Below are 19,779 nucleotides of genomic sequence, written 5' to 3'. Positions count from 1 at the left end.
AGTCGCATGATAAAATATTTTATTGTTTTTAAATAGACTTGAAAAGATGCAGTCCAGGCCATTTACTTTCTGCTGTATTTGAGACTAATCCAAATCCTACCTGCAACCTTTAGTTTCGACCACAGAGGGAATATCACTGTTTTGTTTTTGTAAATCTCCAAACAATTACAAAATAAAAATAAAAATAGAACATCAGGTCCATAAAAAGTGCTAAGGTTAACATATCAAAAACAGTCAGAACATTTTTTTTTTTCTGAGCAATAAAAGTACTGAACACTGAACTGGCTTTGGATAGTTAAAAATCAATAAGAGACCCTTAAATCATAGTGTTGTAACTTAGCACTTCAGAAATAACACTGTTCATCATGAGAAAATAAAGTGCTGAAATAAACATCAACCACTTCTGTTAGGCTACTGAGGACACAGCAGCTGTGCTGACTTCATTCCTCGGACGCGGGGTGTTCCCTCGAGTTTAGTTTGGCGAAGAGCTTTGCGATGGCTCCCTCTATTGTTAACGCTTTCGGTGCTTACGTTAGCCGTGGCTGCACTCACGACTGGGGGCTTTGCATTGATGTAGGAGTGTTCGGTTGATTGTTTTTAGTTATCATACATTTGCATATTATTAATGGTAAATTGATTATGCTTGCAATGAAAAACGTTTATGCTTTTAGTAAATATATAATCCTTTTAATAATTATATATTCACATTTATAATCAATAATTCTTAGTCCACTGTGTGGCAGTTTAGGGACGCAACCAGCTTTCCGAGTAAGTGTTTGGGAAGAGATAAGTATTAAGGCTAAACTGAAGCAAGGTCGGACGTGGACGCAACTATGAACACCAGCTGCAACTTGGGTGTTTTTGTAATGATTGCACACATGTATGTGATTTTCACTCACATACACACACACATAGTCAAACAAGTTCAGTGTGTCTTCAACAACCCTCATCCTTTAGGTTGGTGTTGGGTTGATTATTTTTAGTCATCATACATTTGCTTATGCCTGACATGATAAATTGATTATGCTTGCTAAGAAGAACGCTTATGCTTGCAATCATTAATTGACTATGCCTGCAATGAAGAACGCCTCTGCTTTTAATAAAGATACATTCTTTATTATGTACTCACATTTTATCCATTATATACTCACTTTTATAATCAAGAATGCTTGGTGCGCTGTGTGGAAGTTTAGGGACGCAACCACCTTTCCGAGGACGTGGTTGGGAAGAGATAAGTGTTAAGACTAAACAGTGAGCAAGGTTGGTCAGTGAATGGAGCCATCAACACCAGCTGCAACGTGATGTTTTTGTAACAATTGCACACGTGTGTGTGTGTGTGTGTGTGTGTGTGAGCACATGTGTGTGTGAGCACATGTGTGTCTGTGTGTGCGTGTGTGGCACATTATACGGCCTGTTGGGAAATGCCACTCTTAATAATAGATAATAGCACATCATCCATCTCTGTCGCCAGATGCCCACTTCCCCTGCTGTTTTACTGATGCTTGGACAATGCTGTCATGATAACACACACACACACGCACGCACGCACACACGCACGCACGCACACACGCACACACAGACCATGTTGAACACACGCGGCAGAGAACAGAGTGCTAATGTTCTATGCAGAGCCGTGCTTGTGTGTGAGTCACCTTCGCTCGACAGGAGCCGTTCCATAATCAGAGACGGGGCCAAATCAACCCGATCCCCCTCAAAGACATGTTTCTTGTGCTGCTTCATCTTTGCTTTCCTCTCTTTTCGCACTCTTTTATTTGCTCGCTCTACCAAGTGCGTCTTCATTATAATCCCATTGTTATTGCTTTTTTATCTGTCTTCCAATCAACCCTCACCCCCTTGTGCTTCCCCCCAGCTTTTTGCCATTACGCTACCCTTCATCTATTCCTTTGAATTATACATCTTTTCTTTATCTCCCAACACACACAGCTCATACACTCCTCCTCTTTTTATGACCGACAGGGACATTTGCACATAGCTCAGAGTTAATGTAAAAGTACACTTTGCAAAGGGATTGCCTATCACTGCTCTTTGGCCCTTTTCAAATAAGATCTTATATAGATATACTGTAATATTGAATGTGTCTTCCCTGATAGTAACTGACCATCTCTTCAGGCTGATATAGATATAGATGACTCGTTAAATATTAATTTGAAATTAACTGCCTTTTTGTGGTGCCAAAATCCCTGCCGCCATGGTGATAGCAGAGGCGGCAGCCATGTATGTGTTGCTTTTAAGGAAATTAGGGAACCTGGTTTTGACATGTGTTTATGTATTTGTATACCACACTATGATTTTGTGTGGTTTTGTTTTGTAATTTCGTAAGAGACTAAACAAACGTGTTGTTGTGGTTTTAGCTATTAGCATGTGAAATGATCCCTGTTGTCGATTCGATATGAAATGGGCAACATTCATCAGAGCCTTTGTAGTCCCACGGGGGTATTTTTACAAGGTTGATAGGGGAAAAAAATGTGTGGAATATGCATGCTAAATGCTAAAGGGATAAATAATATGCTGTTCACACAGATGCTAATGACAGAGCCTCCGGAGCACCTTCACTATTTTGTTGACGACACCTGGCAAAGTTTGAGGAGGAACGAAGGCTTTTCCAATTATTAGGTGGCCACTCGACCACCTGAGCCGTAGCTGCTGCAAATTAATTTTAGAGTGACATGTGAACATAGTTTACAGTGATGTTTTTTTTCAACTACACGACTTTCTCACTTCAATGATTGTCAAAGCAAAGATGGTTCAAGTGGGATTAATAATAATAATAATACATTTTATTTGAAAGTGTTTTTCATCACACTCAAAGACACTTTACAAGAGCTTAAAACACAGAATACAAATGTGCACTTAAAACAAGAAATACATAATTTACAAAAGCACATTTAGATGAACAAAAAGCAAAATGGGTAAATGAGATTAAAGGGTATTAAAAGCATTGCGGAACAGATGAGTTTAAGGGATGATTTGAAGGATTGGAGGTCAGTACAGTTGCGGATGTGTTGTGATAGAGCGTTCCAGAGGGTGGGGGTGGCGACAGAGAAGGTTCAGTCCCCCCAGGTTTTGAGCTTCGTCACGGGAATTGGTGAGGAGGTTTGTATTTGAGGAGCGGAGATTGCGGGAAGTAGTGTATTGGTAAAGAAGGTCGGAAAGATAGGAGGGGGCCTGATTGTGAAGGGCTTTATAGGTGAGTAGGTGCACTATAAATTGAATATGCTAGCGAATGGGGAGCCAGTGGAGGTTTCTAAGGACGGGGGTGATGTGATCACGAGTGCGGGTGTGGGTGAGTAGGCGGGCGGTGGCATTCTGGATGTACTGTAGTTTATTGAGGAGTTTGGAGGTTCTACCGTAGAGAATTCTATTGCAGTAGTCAAGGTGGGAGGTGATGAAGGCGTGGATGAGGGTTTGAGTAGCGTTGAAAGAAAGTGATGGGAAATGTTTTTGAGGTGGAAGAAAGCAGTTTTGGTGATTTGGGTGATGTGTTGGTCAAAAGAGAGGTTATTATCAAAAAGGACACAGAGGTTGCGACAGTGAGAGGAGGGGGACAGGGTGAAGTTAATAGTGTGTCAATAGTGGGGGTAAAGTTGGAGGTTGTTTGGGTGAGGGACCGAGGACCGAGGACCGATTATAAGCAGTTGAGATTTAGTACAGTTAAGAGTGAGAAACATCTGAAAGACAGTTAGCCAGGGTAGAGTGGGTTGTTGGGGTAAATGATTTGGTGGATATGTACAATTGGACATCATCAGCGTAGCAGTGGAAGTGGAGACCAAGATGACAAATGATTTAGCAGAGGGGTAAAAGGTAGAGAATGAAAAGAAGAGGACCAAGCACAGAACCCTGGGGGACACCTTGGGACAGTTGGGCAGTGTAGAAAGAGCAGTTGTTTATGTGTATGATTTGTTCCTGTCTGTGAGATATGATTGAAGCCAGGTGAGGACTTTGTCGGTGATGTTTAGGGATTGTAGGCGAGAGAGTAGGATGGAATGGTTGATGGTGTCGAAGGCAGCTGTAAGGTCAAGAAGGATGAGGATGGAGAGTAGGCCGGAGTCAGAGGCGAGGAGGAGGTCATTGGTGATTTTAAGGAGGGCTGTTTCAGTGCTGTGTTGTGTGCGGAATCCAGATTGAAATTGTTCAAAAAGTTGGTTGTTGTTTAGGTAGGTTTTAATTTGAGATGCGACGGCACATTCTATGACTTTGGACAGAAAGGGGAGGTTGGAGAGAAGTCGAAACTTGCTCATGATGTCAGGGTTGAGTCCGGGGTTTTTGATGATGGGGGTCACGGCAGCCAGTTTGAGGGAGGAGGGGACATAGGCAAAGTTGAGGGAGAAGTTAACAATGTTCATGACGAGGTGGGAGATGGTGGGAAAGCAGTGCTTGACGAAGGAAGATGGGGTGGGATCCAGTGTGCAGGTGGAGGAATTCATTGTTGAAATGATATTGGTGAGTTCGGCTATGGAGACAGGTGTGAATTCAGAGAGAGGTGAAGTAGTTGGAGTGATGGATGCTGGGAGGAAGGGAGGGGGGACAGGTGAGGTGTTGTTGGAGAAGAGAGCCTTTTGGTTGTTGGAGTCGGTGTGGATAAGGTTGGAGTAGTAGGTGGAACAGCTGGAGTTGAGTGCAGTCTTGTATAACTGAAGGTGATCGGTGTAGGCGAGGAGATGAACAGTTAAACCAGATTTTTTATGGAGTCTTTCTAGCTGGCGTTTTCGGGTTTTAAGTTTGCGGAGTTCTGGGGTGTACCAGGGGGCTGAGCGAGTGAAGGAGACAGATTTGGTTTTGATGGGGGCGAGTTTATTGAGACAGGAGGAGAGAGTGCTGTTGTAGTAGTTGGTGAGAACAGTGGGGTCATGGGACAGTGGAGGACGTAGTATGGACAAGTGGTTGAGGACGGAGGTAGAAAATTCAGTTGGGGAAAGGGACTTGAGGTATCTGAATGATATGGTGCACTTTTCCTTGGGAATGGGGATAGGGAGGTGGAGGTCCATAGTGATAGCCAGGTGATCGGAAATGTTGAGGTTGGTGCTAGAGAGTTTTTCATTGGTGAGACCGGTGAATAGACCAAGTCCAGAGTGTGACCGTGGGTGTGGGTTGGGAAGTTGACTTGTTGGGTGAAGTTAAGGCAGTCCAAAAGTCAAGATATTCAGAGGCATGTTTGCAGTTGGTGTTGTCGATGTGGAAGTTAAAGTCGCCAAGGAGCAGAGTGAAAGGTGAGATTGGTGAGAGCTGTGTGACAGAATCGGAGAAGTCTGATAAAAATGATGGGTTGAATTTTGGGGGACCGTAAATGACAGCAATGACCAGGGGGAGGGACCAGGGAATTTGAAGGTGATGTGTTCAAAGGACTCAGTGGGTGAGGTGGATATAGTGCTGATTTTAAACTCTATTTTATGGACTGATGCCACCCCACCACCTCGGCCGGTGAGGCGGGGCTTGTCGATGTAGGTGTAACCAGGTGTTGTGGCTTGGTTGAGTGAGAAGTAGTCCAGGTGTTTGTGCCACGTTTCGGTGATAAAGAGGAAATCCAGGTTATTGTCAGTTATGAATTCGTGTAGGACGAGTGCTTTGTTGTTGAGTGAGCGGGTGTTAAATAGAGCGAGTTTGAGTATTTTGTGGTGTGTGGGTGACAGTGTGGATTGGGGGAGTGGGCGGAGGTTGGTATTTGATATTTAAAAAAAAAATCTCTTGTTATCATAGTAGTGAGAGTGTCTGGCTGTGATGATGGATTGAATGGGGTAGATGGCAGCAGGATAAGAATGAGACGGTGACAACTGGGGACTGTAGGGGGGACTATGGCTAGCTGAAGTGCCGGGTCTTGGTAAAGTGGAGGAAGGGGAAGGTGCAGGTGTGTGATTTGTGATTAGTCAGCTTTTGGGGTGGTGGACAGCATGCTGGATTAAGATGATCTACACTAAAATGCTAATACCCGAAGACACTTACTAAAGTAATTTGAAATGCACAAATGACAGCAGTGGAAGTCAAATATTTGTACCCCTGTCAGTGTTCCTAAAGTAAGTCGATTAAAAGCTTTTTAAGACTTTGTAATTCCATTTCAAATTAAATGTAAGATCAACTTCCTAACATTGTCCAAAGCTGCCGTAACATGCATCTGCTCTTCAGTGTCCTGATAGAAAAACACATCCTTTTGTTGGTTCCGCTATGGTGATTGACGAGAGTCGTTCAACAAATTATTTTTTAAGGAGAGTTCATGAGATTTCAGACTGTTTACAATCACAAAATACTTTGTTGTAATTTGTCACATTTTCAAAGACTTTTGAAAGATTGATTGAAGACCTTTTAAAACTTTTGAAGGAACCCAGTTTGTGCATTTTATGCACCGAAATATTCTTTAAAGTTGTCTGGCAGTAAAAATGTGTTGTATTTATTTATTTTAACTAATGGAGACCATTGACCATGGAACAGTTGAACACAGTTCAGGGCCGTGCAGAGGGCAGCCACGTGGGGGGCATCAACTTCGAAAATAGTCCGCCTGCAATACAAAGCTGCAGCTATGGACAGTTTCAGCCTCCATTAGAAAGAAAAAATGCTGGTTGTAATGTCACTAAAAACGCCGGAGAATGTCTTAAAGGACCAGTTATGGACATGTGTTCAATATGTTCAAAATGATCATGAAAATACAATATATGATATTTTCCGCACGGAAAGGCATACTGGATTAGAAGGCGCACCTTCAATTAATGGCATATAGTTTAATTTTTTTCATATATTGCACGCACTGGACTATAAGGCGCAATCTACAATGCAGCCACTAAATGGAGCTACAGGTACGTCCCCATGCCTTCTCTTCTTCCGTTCGTCTCTAGAGGCATTCATGACTGCCTCGGAAAAATGTAAATTAACCTTCCCCTCAATGAACTACAAAAATGGAAAATACAGTAATGCATCAGAAAAGAAAATCACAAATTGTACAGCCTTGTAGCTAAAACAGGACGATCACATGTCAGTAAATTTGATCTTTGTTTTACTGTTTGGTGCCTACTACCATCTTTGTTACTGAATATTGCTTTATTGTTGTATATATGTTAGTTGCTCCATGTACAGCACTTTGTATGCAGCAATGGCTGTTTGAAAGTGCTCTATAAATACAGTTGAGTTGAGTTAAATTGGAGGAGACTGGACTGTCTCAGGAATGTTTATTTATTCCTTTGTTGTGTACTGTATTCACAAACCAAGAAATCACAAAATAACTTCTGTAGTGGGGCTGTCTAATTTATTTTGTGATTTCCTCGCTTGATTTTCTGTTTTGATGCATTATTTTCAATTTTCGTAGTTTAATTGAAGAAATAGTTGATTTACGTTTTTACGAGGCGGTCATGAACGACTCTCGAGTCAAACGGAAAAAGAGAAGGGACGGAGACGGACAAAGACATACGTACATGTTTTTGTTGAGACTGCGAAAACCATGAATAAAGTGTGTATTTAAAATAAACTGTTGCGGGGCATATAAAAAATAGACTTTATGTAACTATTTCTTACACATAATGTAGTTTGCAAAAGAGCGCCTGCGACATTCCAAAATTACAAGTAGACAAAGAAAACACATTATCAGAAACTTATCATTGAACCTATGTGTGCACTTTGGCCACTTCATAATAAGACTTTTCAACATTTCATCATTCTGCGACATTTGCATGACAACTGAGTGATTCTGATGAGGACAGCAAAGGTACTTTTGAGTCATCAATTCAACAACGTAAATAGTTAGTACTTCGCAGAGATGTAGAGGGTCTTCCATAGAATGGCACCACATTAAATTTCTAGCCTGTTTCGAATATGTTGGTTATTCAGCTACATGACAGTGGTTCTTGTGAGCGTGGTGAGGCATTTTAATAGAAAATTCATTAAAAATTCATAAGAAACCAGGATGTTTTCTGTTGCGTTTTCTCATCACGTTTTTTTAAAGGTGTGTTTTGCTTAGCCACAACAGGGGCTCCTCTGCTCTCTTTTTTTTTTTAACTTCTAGACTTGTGGAAGCTGAACGCGACTTCCCTCCGAGCTAATAAAATTTCCACTCTCAGCTATCATCTGAACCTCTCTCACCAGGATCACCATCACGCTCCAACTCTGCCAGCCTCACCGTCAAGCTAGACCTTCTGTCACGCTTCCTTTGTTTTATCTTCTTCATGTTGTTCCCCTCTGTTACTTGTCACATTGACTTTCAATTCTGGCCTTCACTCCTACATTTCGTTTCGGTTTCTTTGCATCCCCTCTACCCTATGCTTCGTCAACATTTGATTACATTTTGTTTCAATTCTTTGTGTGTCCGTCGTGTTCAGTCCATCAAACACGGACAAATTAAACCAGGAGGCAACAACATACTCCGTCACGATCATAAACAAAATCTAGATTCTCATGTCCAACCAGTTATTATAGCAATCACATGTGTGCAAAGTCTGCGTGCTAATGCTTCTGTGTGCTGCACATTCAGCTTGACCTTCTCTCATCTTCTGTCATTCTCCCCGCTCATTTTCCCCTCCTTTTGTTTTCGCATCTTGGCAGCTCTCCCACATTTTTTGCCTGAATAAACTGCAGAGCCCCAAACGCCCTTCGCGCTGCATCTGCATCCATCTCTGTGCCTCTCTTTCCATCCTGTATTCCCTCCATCTCCTATTGTCCGCTTCCTCTTTCTTGCGCTGCAGACTTTATCCCCTTTTGTTTGTGGCATTGCAATCTCCCTCTGTTGCAATTGATTTATTTTCTTCCATTTTGTCTCTTTCTTTCTGGTGTTTTTTTTTTTGGATCAATAATAATTTTGACTTTGGCGCATCCTGAGATTTTTCTTTCTTCGACCCATTTTACTGGGCTGAGCAGTACTGTTACAAACAATTGAATAAACAGAGATTCATAAATTGGTACGTGGGCTTATGTGAAAATCCCCAAATTCAATGTTCAAACTGTGTGTAATCTTAAAGGTTTAATAATGTATAATGCAACTTTTTTTCTTTTCAATTTAGTTCAGTTTTATTTAACTTTTAAACTGTGCATAATGTTACTGTGGTTTACAATCACATTCAATACCGTCAGGAATAAAACCTTGACCTTGTTTTTAACAAACACTCGATCCTCCTTTATTATTGCATTTTCATTTGAGTCAATATGTTGGTACTCGTACAGCCATATCATTTTTGAGGTGGTGCTTGGTGTAAAAAGTTTCACAACCGCTGGACTAGCACATGGAGACATGCAGGTCTGGTCCTCACCAGGACTGGCCAAATATGAATCATGATAACTGTGAGCATGTGTGAGTGTGTGCGTGACGTGTGTGTGTGTGTGTGTGTGTGTGCGCGCGCACAAGGGTTTTATTTAAATTGTAGAGCCAGAATTGTTTGAACACCTGTTAAATTATGCAGAACACAGGCATTATGCAGGGTGTATCTTTGTGTATTTGTACATATGGGGACACTCACACTGGCCACAACAATAGATACACCAGCCCAATATAACGGAGGAACGGGATAGGTACAGACCTATTATGTACTTCAAAAAGAGTATTTGATCCTGCTCAACAAACAATTCTAAAAGCAAATGAAATCTCAGACTAACTGTTATGTATAGCCCACAAACAACTTCCCCCACAGCTTATAATATAAAATAAAGAGCCATTGTACGAACATTAAAACAATAAGCTCATTGTAAATTTAATATAGCACTGGAAGAAAAAAAAGGAAATGACGCTGGAGGAAAAAAATGACTTTTCCTGATAGGAGGTAGGTATATGAGATCTGACAAAAGCTGTATTCATAATTCTCACTTCACAATAATTATAGTCATTGTAACAGAATCAAGATCATGGTTATTTGGGACTTACAAAAGCGTAGCTATTTATTTCTATTTTCTGTTTGATCTAATTGGTACTTTTTGTGTGTCATGTGGACCCATTGTGGAATTCTTTTAGTGTTTTTGTCCATGACATTCATTGGAGGAGAGAATTAGTGCTTGCTGTTTGCACCTTCACGCAGAGAATCTTACAAATGAGAGCACAGAAGGTCGGCACACTAAACTTTATTCACATTGAACACATTCAATGTTATAATTAAGCCTTGTAACTTTAAAGGTGGGTTTTTTTATGTAGATTTTCTATTGGATCTTATCAGATGTATACATGCGCCTCAATTTGTGACAGGTCACCTGCATGAGGTCACAAAAAAAACACTGTGAGTACATGTGCAAGTGCTTTAGCGAAAGTGAAAATGTGTGTGCGTGTGTGTGTGTGTGTGTGTGTGTGTGTGCATGTGTAATGTCTCATTTATGATGGGGAGAACACCAGTGTGTGTGTGTGTGTTTGTGAAAGAAGATGATACTCATGCCGCACTATTCCAAATCTAACCTAGACCATCCAGCCCTAGGTTTTCCAGCCCAAATGGCCCCTCCTGGGGTATCATTAACACCTCCACTTGACTTTCTCGTCATCTTCCTGCTTCAGAGCATCAAGCATGTGTGCCTTGGTTGACGGCTTGAATCTCACACATACACCCTTATGAACACATGCTGTCAAGAAGAGAGGAAGTGGATAACATTTTTTGTCAAATTTACAACCTTAAGTAGCGGAGCAGCTGGTTCGAAAGGGGTTACAACATCTGTCCTACAGTCAGGAGATTTCGGTTCAAATTATTATTGGATCATCTCGCCATTAAAACATACATTTTAGGATTGATTGGCGCCTTGAGATATGAGTTTGATTGAGGGCTTGGTGCACAGTCTGTTCTAGGTTATCCCAAAAGTGTTTGTGTTAGGGTCGCGTAGAGCAACGCTGCAGGCTGACACCAAAAGCCAGACTGACCCCTGGTGGTAAAAGCAACAACCGCAAGATGTTCCCTGTTGGACTAATATTTCATTTGTTGCTCCATCTGCCTCTCACAGAAAACTAAAAGCAATTGAAAGTGAAGGTGAATCAGAATAATTTGCTGCTCATTGGGTGGGGATGGGGGTTTAACATAGATTTTGCAACCCTACATTTGTAGTTCAAATATGGTTACAACTACCAAATGTACTTGAATAGTATTTGACTAATAAGTGTTCTTTTTATTCCCAAAGGTGAGACAGCCCCCCCCCCAAAAAAAACAAACAAACAATAAATAAATAAATAAGTCTGCACTGGAATACTTCCACCCCATCTGTCTCTCTTCCTTTAGGGTGAACCTCTCTATTACAGCCGGTGTCTGTCTGCTCATCTCACAGCCTGGATGTTTGGCTCTGTTTGAGCAGCCAAGCAGAACTTACCACCTCTAAGATGCCTGTGCAGCAGCTCAGCAGAGGAGCTGCTCTATATGCACAGCACAGGCATGGAAAAGTGGAGCCCTTGCTCCGCAGGTCCAAAACTACACCTTTTATCGCTATAAGGATTTTGCTGAAAATGTTGAAAGATACCGCCATGAGCAGAAAAAACAAATGCTATCGAGTGCCACAAAGAAGACAGATGCTAATAGCTGACAGCAATTTGGAAAACATTATCATACAAAAAAAGTGTCAAAATTACCCATCTCGTATCGAACTGATGTTCACTTTTGCTCATTTGTCCTCGGCAGTTGTGAGAGCCAAACAGAGTAATTTATGCAAATGACAAACAGCCTTATCAGATTGAATCCAAATTGTGCCATTTCAAAAAGATACAATATGAAAGAGTTGATCTCAAGACTAACAGCAAGCATTATTTCCATACGATTAAAAAAAAATGCATCATAGAAGAATGCATAAAGAATTATTAGCTGCCTGTTTTATTACTTTCTTTCTTAGTCAACTTTTTACTGTTGCTTTATTACTTTGAGAGACAGAAACACACACACACACACACACACACACACACACACAGACAGAGAGGGTGGAACACACGCACACAAACACACACATATATATATAAATATACAGTATATACAGTATATGATCAGTCACTGCTTATTTTATTATTATTAATTGTGTATAGAACAGGTGCACAAAAACAGGATATTGTAAATATTAATTTACATAACATCAAACGGCCTACTTTTATGTATCTGAAGATGCAAAACCAGTGGTGTGTCAACCCAGTAAACTTGTCACAGCATTCAACTAATCCTCACATTTTCAGGGAGATATGAAACATCAGCGCTAGAAGCCTGTTCATTTTGAAAGCCCTCCAAGCCCGAGTTAATACTCAGTTTCAACCAACAGTATAGCTATTTAGACTCTGCCATCTCATTCTGCCCTTTTATAAGGTATAATTCACACACTGCAGAATGCTTATATGCTATATAGCATTGTATATTACCTGTTCAACTTTTCTTTCACACTATAAAAGTGGATCTAAATTGACCAGTCCGGGCATTATAAAATGGCACCTCAAGTTATGTGTGACCCAATTTATACGTGTTTTGAGATACAAGTTGTTTGGCCGATTTATTTATTCATTTATTTGGTCTTGCATTGTGAGTTACTTTCTATCGTGACAGTGTATCTGTAGGTATTTTACCACCCACTGGTGCCAAGGCATGCACACCAGAATGAGTTACACAATGCCCATTGAATATGATGCACAAAAGGTTTAATTCGGGGGTCTCTAACTCAATTTATGTTGGGGTCGCTAGACATAGAGTCTGCCTCACATCAAATATTTCACAAAAATTGATTCAAGTATTCAAAAGACAACAAAAGTAATCCAATTCTCAATCTTGATTAAGAACAGTTCAGCACATTATCGGTTCTTCAGAATATGATCAAGATTGGTGACTCGATCCTCTCTCTCATCTACCTGCTACGTTGCATACTCCTGAGTATGTCTGGTTGATTAACGACGTCTAATTTCCTGAGCACCGCAACTTTCTCTGTGACTTCAATGCCTATCGGAGAGGCCAAGTGCTCAACAAAAAAAAAACAATCAGTCTTCTGTTTTTTATGAAATTGTCTGTTCGGGGCGTCAACCTTTCTCTTCATGGCGGGTTCTGAAAAAGACATGACTGGTACTGGATATATATATATTTTCATAGATTTTACTTTTCCTTCTCCACAAAACGACAGAGCAAAAAATGGCCACTCGACCATTTGACTTTGATGCAAAGTCGGAGGCCGCAAAAGATCGTATTGTGGACCGTAACTGACCCCCCGGCTGCAAGTGTGAAACCCCAGGTTTAATTATTTACATTTATATTTTTAAAAACTGTGTAATTACTGTTTTCTATTTTTCCTATTAATACAATACAATACAATACAATACAATACAATACATGCTGATTTATATAGCGCTTTAGAAACTCATTTCAAACAATCGTGTTTTTTGGGGAGCTGGAACAGATTAATGGCATTGCAATTCATTTAAATGGAGAAGAATGATTTGAGAACGAAGTGTTTGAATGATGAGAGTGGTCACAGTCTAAATCGAGAGTGTGTCACAGCTGAATAAAGAAAAATAACAGGTTTAACTCACGTGGTGAAGGCTGGGTTGTATTTGGCTCCCAGGTAGTAAGAGTACAGGTTGAACATTCCAATCATGAAGGCCACAAACACCATGATAAAGATGACCATGAACTTGAAGATGTCTTTGACTGTGCGTCCCAGCGAAATCTGCAGTGGGCCAAAGCTTTCGTTGGCTGGAAGGATGTAGGCGATCCGCGAGAAGCTCAGCACAACCGCGATGGCGTACAGACCCTCAGAGATGATCTGGGGGTCTGACGGGCGCCACTTGTTCCTAGCTGGAGAGGGAGGGCAGAAAAGATAGGGTAAGATGTTTGTTGAGGCTGTAAATGTTCTATTTCAATGAAATGGTGCAGGACCATCAGATGCAAAGGGGTTGATTCTCCGCAACAAAACCATGTATTACAGTGTCAATTAGAACAGATAATTACGAGTAACAGGCATAGCTCCATTCATAGTGCAGGTGTTCCGAATACGGGATTGTAATAACAGCACTTGTATTTCTTGTATTTACAAAACTATTATTTTGAAGAGCAAAAATCAAGAAGCTGGATAAAGGTCAAATGACTAGCGTTAACTGAGATGAAGCAGAGTGATAGGTGGAACTGACAAGCGATGGATGTTAGGTCTGTGGGGAACAAAGAGATTCTGGGGAGAATTAAAGAGCAGACAAACAAGCAAGAAAGAATAACGGGCATAAGATAAAAAGTAAATAAAGCAAAGAAATACAACAGCAGGCGTGCGTTAGGAGGGAAGATGTAAGGTCTACTTGTGGGAATAGTTTTGGTGGCTCTGAGAGGACATATGGAGGTGATCACTGACAATGAGGAAGGTAGTAAATCATCAATCATTATGTGGTTCCGACGTGACACGTGAACGTGTTGTGACAGAGTCAGGCCACTAGATGACAGCATCTCTTCCAAGATGCAAACAGTGGAGTACCTTGCAGTGGAGTTCTGTTGAAGAATATTGCGAGTTTTTTTTCCTGAAAATAGAATTAGTTGATGTGTCCACGGGATGCAAAGAAATTACAGAAGATTGTTTATTGCTGGTTGTTAGAAATATTTGCTTGCATACGGTCTCTTTCCTCATTTCAAGGTCATATAAATCTAATTCCTCCCATTTTAAATTCGGAACTTTTTTTAAAATCTCATTTTTAATCTAGATTTGATTTAATGAGCAAATAATTGTTTCCACTGTGACTGTTGCATCATAACACTGACTAAAATGCATTTCATGCGTGCTTGTATCCAGTTCTTGTGTAAAACGGTCCTATTGCACGTTAATATTTTGTACAGTATTACATTCTTCATATTACTAGTGATAGAATATCAGAGATTTGACTTGCAATTATGAGGAGTCGAGTTATCTCCAGTCACTGTGCACTCTGCGTTTTGTTTTATTTGTGGGTGATGGAAAGCAGTTCTTTGGAAGAAGTTTTCCGTGGTATGAACTGGAAGACGAGTCAGGAATGAGGGAAAGATGAAGCAGCAATGTATAGAGATATCCTGAATGAAAACTTGCTCCAGAGTGATCGGGACCTCACACTGCGGTGGGCAAAGGTTCCATAAAGGAATACGACCCAAAGCACACAACCAAGACAACCATGGCGCAACTTCAGTGTAACTCTGCAAATGTCCTTGAATGCGATCAAACATCTCTGGAGAGATCTGAAAACGGTTGCGCACCGATGCTCCCCATCCAACCTCACTGAGCTTAAGAGGTGCTGCAAAGGGGAAGAGGGCAAAACTGCCCACAAATTTGTGTGCCAAACCTGTGGCATCACATTGACAAAGACTTGAGACTGTAATTACTGCCCAAATTGCATCAACAGTGTTGAGCAAAGGCTGTGAATACGACCTGGGATGTCTTAGTTTTTAAAAATTTTAATACAGCAGTTATAAATAAATAAATGAATAATCGTCATGGGGTGGTATGTGTAAATGTTTGAGGAAAAAAATAATTTATTCCATTGTGGGATGGGGCTGTGACGTGACAAAATGTGGATAAAGTGAAACACTGAGAAGACTTTCCGGATGTATGGTATACTGTACTGTACATGTTTACACTTGTTTTTATAAAGGCATTTTTGACTCAATGTTCGTTCTCAAAAGAGAAAAAAATGATGATGATTGAAGGAAACAAAAATTGAAAATGATGATGATTGCTATGTTATATATATATAGGAATCAGTGGTAGTCAAAAGAGAATGAGAATGCCCTTTGAGTCAGTGAGACTGGCGTGTCAGAAGTGTGCATGAGGGCCTAAACACATCCGTATTAGCACAAGCTTTTGAATGCACGTAACTAACTGTTAAATGTTTCAGTAGCTTTTGTAGAAGTCGCTGTTCTCTAATGAGGAGCTTCATGGCAAGATTTACAACAAAATTCCTTGATGTCCCCAACATGCTCTGTGTCCCATGCAAGATGATGACGCCTGTGTCTGGTGGTGTGGTAAGATACCCATGCATGCAGACCACGCTGATGTAAACGGTTTCCAAAGGTCTGACCTGAGAATTGGGTGCCTCTCATTCTGAGCGTGAGCATGACGGGAATGTTGGGTTGGTTTTCAGTGGGAGCGGGTAGGGACAGGAATTTATTTTTATTTTTTTTTAACAATGGCCCAGGACCGGGACGGGAGTTTTTTCTGTGGGAGTGTGATGGCACAGGAGTGAAAATGCACTCCCGTGTCACTCTTTAATCTAGTGGAAGAGCATTTGATTGTTCTCCCCATTACGATATGTGGTTGGCATAAATATATTAACAGAAACATCCATCCATCCATCCATCCATTTTCCAATCCGCTTTATCCTCACAAGGGTCGCGAGGGTGCTGGAGCCTATCCCAGCCGTCTTCGGGCAGTAGGCGGGGGGACACCGTGAACCGGTTGCCAGAATGGAAAAAAATGTTCATAGAAATATATTTGTGGTTCAGTTTGTATTTCATCCAAGTAACTCCAACAAACTCGATCCACAGGGCTTTTACCAGAGCTCGGCATCAACAAAAGCTCAATTCACATTCTTCAGATGCTTTAGAGAGCGATAAAGCTTTCACTCTCGCGACTTCAGGTTGTTCAAAGCCTTCGAGCAGAGGATTATAATGCTCATCAACCTGAAGACGGTATGGAGATAGCTTTATCAGTATCTGAAACATCCACTGAATTGATCTCATGTTGACGCTGAGCTGCAGTGCAGATTCTCCAGTTGAGATGGCTTTGCGCAAACGGGTTGCACGTTAACATCAAATGTGAATGTGAAAATCTCCATGTCTGTAAATATTTGGTAAACAAGTTGCATTTAAGCAACAAAAGAAACACCCTGGGAGTGTTCAAAACATTTTGTTGAAAGTAATATGTGAAGTGATTTTCCTTTGAAAAGCAATTACCGAACTGTAAACAGCTCACCGAATGTAAAGTAGGCCACCTCGTCAGGCAGTGAGGCGTTGCTGAGGTCTTCATCTGGCACATGCATGTCCACGTACTGCTGGGCTTTGGACGCCTTGAGGAACGCCATGAATCGTGCCGTGAAAGATGCCGCAAAGATGGAGAGCATGCCAAAGTCCAGAACGTTCCACAGGTGCATGATGTACTCTCTGGGCCCATCGCTCCAGATCTCCTTGCACTCGGACCAAATCATACCTGTTGATGGCATTCACACAGAAGTTTCTTCCCATTACATACACAAAAACATTCTCAAACACACATACTAAAAATAAACAAATGTGAAAATTTAAGCTCATTATTTATAGCTCAAATACAAGCACAAAGAAAGCAATGTCATACGTGAACAGTACTCCAAACTAACATGTTCGACACCATAGCAATCGTTTGAATTCTAATACGCAAATATGTCTGTGTATGCTGTCTATAAAATGACAAATAAACAGGTTGTGAACAATCTGATAGAAATTGAATTTATTTATCGATCATCTTTATATTTCCTTATGTTGTTCAATACTAATTCTTCATTCACGAGGTCTCATCAGTTCTCATTGCACTTCATTGTAACACTTGATATGCTGAGGTTGTATTTCCTCCTTGCTTTCATCCAGGACTCTGCTTCTGCCCGTTTTCTTTTGCGCTTTAGGAAATAAAACACGACTGGTGCATTCATCGTGTAATTCTGCATGATATCAAAATTGGGAAGGCGCTATGCCGGCTTATCATCATGGTGCAGAAAACTTTATAATATAGATTCAATTTGAATGTAAAAAGGCTGAGTGGTTTCTCCTGCTGCACCATCATGGACCACTAATACCAATTCATAGCCGATTGAAAATGCAAGTCTTGTTTTTATTACCTTGAACATGATTTAATGGGTGTGGATTTTTTTGTGGGCATATTTCTGTCTACAGTTTTTCATATAGTGTGCCAACCTAGATGTCTTCACGGTGTGAAGTAAGCTCCCATTTAAGTTTTCTCACAACACAGATATAACTGGTATCAATAGGGAAGAAGAATTACGTCTTCGTGAAAACAACCTTTCAAAATGTAGAAGTAAGATAAGATAAGATAAGATATCTTTTATTTGTCCCACACTGGGGAAATTTACAGCCTCCAGCAGCAAGAATGTGGGTAGAAAGAAGAAAAAACAAACAAACACTGTTCAATTAAGTGCAATATAAATACAAAATTGATCAATCGCAGTGCTATTTACAATGGTTTTTTGTAAGCAACTCATCAGCCTCAATGAGGGCTCTTGTCTTGCCTTGTCCGATTTCCAGAATACACAGCATATGGTAAATGAACATGCCATGAATGCAACTTCTTAAACCTGTTACAACTCACCCAAAACCCATTTCATGATCAACATCTCTGTCCAGGAAAATTGTGTGGTCTTGACTCTAAACACCTGCCGCGGGTGGTCCGTAATGGTCTCATTGGGCAGGTTCTTGACGCCCTCGAAGCGGTCCGAAGCGTTGACAACCAGTAGACCCAGGAAGATGGTGAAGGAGACTGCATGAGCCACAAATTTCATGAATGGACTTCGAAGGATTTGACCCAGCTGGAAAAGGAAAGGTTAAAACTTAAAGAAAATCATTGTACAGTACCCCCCGCCCCCAACCCCCCCAAAAAAACAAAAAACAAACAACAAAAACTAAACTGCATCCTCTGTTGTTCCAACACAACTCCACTAAACCCTTTAATAGTACCTCAAGTTCCAGAATGAGAATTCCGGTGAAATGTCTTAAGTCAGAATTCTGACTTTGAAGTGAGCATTCTGAGAATTAAGTCAGAATTCTGAGATAAATGTGAGAATCCTGCCAACATTTTTCTTTTTTCACTGGCCCTAATCCTTTCCCGTAAAGGGCAGATATAATTGTTGATCAAAAACAATATATATTCAAACTGCAATGAATATTTAGGAAAATGAACAAAAACCGCATTTGCTTATTTGGAATTCAGCGCAGACGGAGACCATCGAGGGTGCTGCATTTAAGCAGTTATAAAAAGACCAAATTGTGCCAATTGAATGAAAATATGCCACACACATACTGTATGTACACACAGTTTTAGCACCAGTCTTCAAACCTGCTGTTTTCAATATTATCTTCCCACAGGAGACCAGCGACGGTCTGCAGGCACTGCAGCACATAAGGCCCCACCATGGTTCCAATGCCATACACATACACCCACGCACGGACGCACGCACACACTTAACAAAGTCCAAAAGGGTGATGCCCGATTCTCTGAAAACCTCCTGGAAAAACATACTCCTGCTACAAGGACATGCTCCGACTTCAGCTACTGTGATGAAATGAATCAACCTTATGTTGATTAATTTCACCTCACTGCTTAAATGAGATGCTTGTTCCAGATTGGGATGACAACTGTGTGAGACCTGCAACCCCCTATCTGCGTTTTCTTTTTTTGGATGGCAACAAAACCTAATCTGTCTTCCAGCCAAAAACGCATTAGTGAACATATTTCAACCAAACTGAAGGTGCTCTTTGTGAAATGAGTCTTGTCCGCCAGGGATGTACATACAGAGATTCAAAATTCTGCACATGCTCTTTTGATGCAAACAATCCAAAATTGATACACCATATGTGCAGATGAGTGTCCACTGACAATTGTGCAGATGAGTGTCCACTGACAATTGTGCTACAAGAGCTCCAGTAACAAAGGCACTCATATTATTTCAAATCTTGTTTATAACAAAAGACAAAATCATTTTAATTGATGAGCTATCAAGACCAGGAATGTGAAAGCCTCCCAATCCCATGGTCCCTTAAAAACATTTTTTAAAAATACAAATGTATAAAGGATACATGGCTGTATTTCGTGCTGTCAGTGATACCCAGCCACACCAGTCACTAGAATTTGATTACAATTGTGCCATGTGGAGATTGATTCATG

General features: G+C 40.8%; 1 protein-coding gene across 1 annotated transcript in view; it reads right to left on the bottom strand.

The window, feature by feature from the left end:
• trpc7b (transient receptor potential cation channel, subfamily C, member 7b) overlaps nucleotides 1–19,779 on the bottom strand; it is a 53,670-nt gene that overhangs the window by 16,875 nt on the left and 17,016 nt on the right. The window contains exons 5-7 of the mRNA XM_052069818.1: nucleotides 18,208–18,424; nucleotides 16,825–17,058; nucleotides 13,436–13,700 (exon numbers count right to left, since the gene is read on the bottom strand). Of these exons, the coding sequence (XP_051925778.1) occupies nucleotides 13,436–13,700; nucleotides 16,825–17,058; nucleotides 18,208–18,424 (716 nt within the window). The remainder of the gene's footprint in view (nucleotides 1–13,435; nucleotides 13,701–16,824; nucleotides 17,059–18,207; nucleotides 18,425–19,779) is intronic.

Source organism: Hippocampus zosterae, chromosome 1 (assembly GCF_025434085.1).
Source record: "Hippocampus zosterae strain Florida chromosome 1, ASM2543408v3, whole genome shotgun sequence".
Classification (NCBI taxonomy): domain Eukaryota; kingdom Metazoa; phylum Chordata; class Actinopteri; order Syngnathiformes; family Syngnathidae; genus Hippocampus; species Hippocampus zosterae.
The sequence above is the reverse complement of the archived record's forward strand: the minus strand, read 5'-3'. Positions and strand labels throughout refer to the sequence as shown.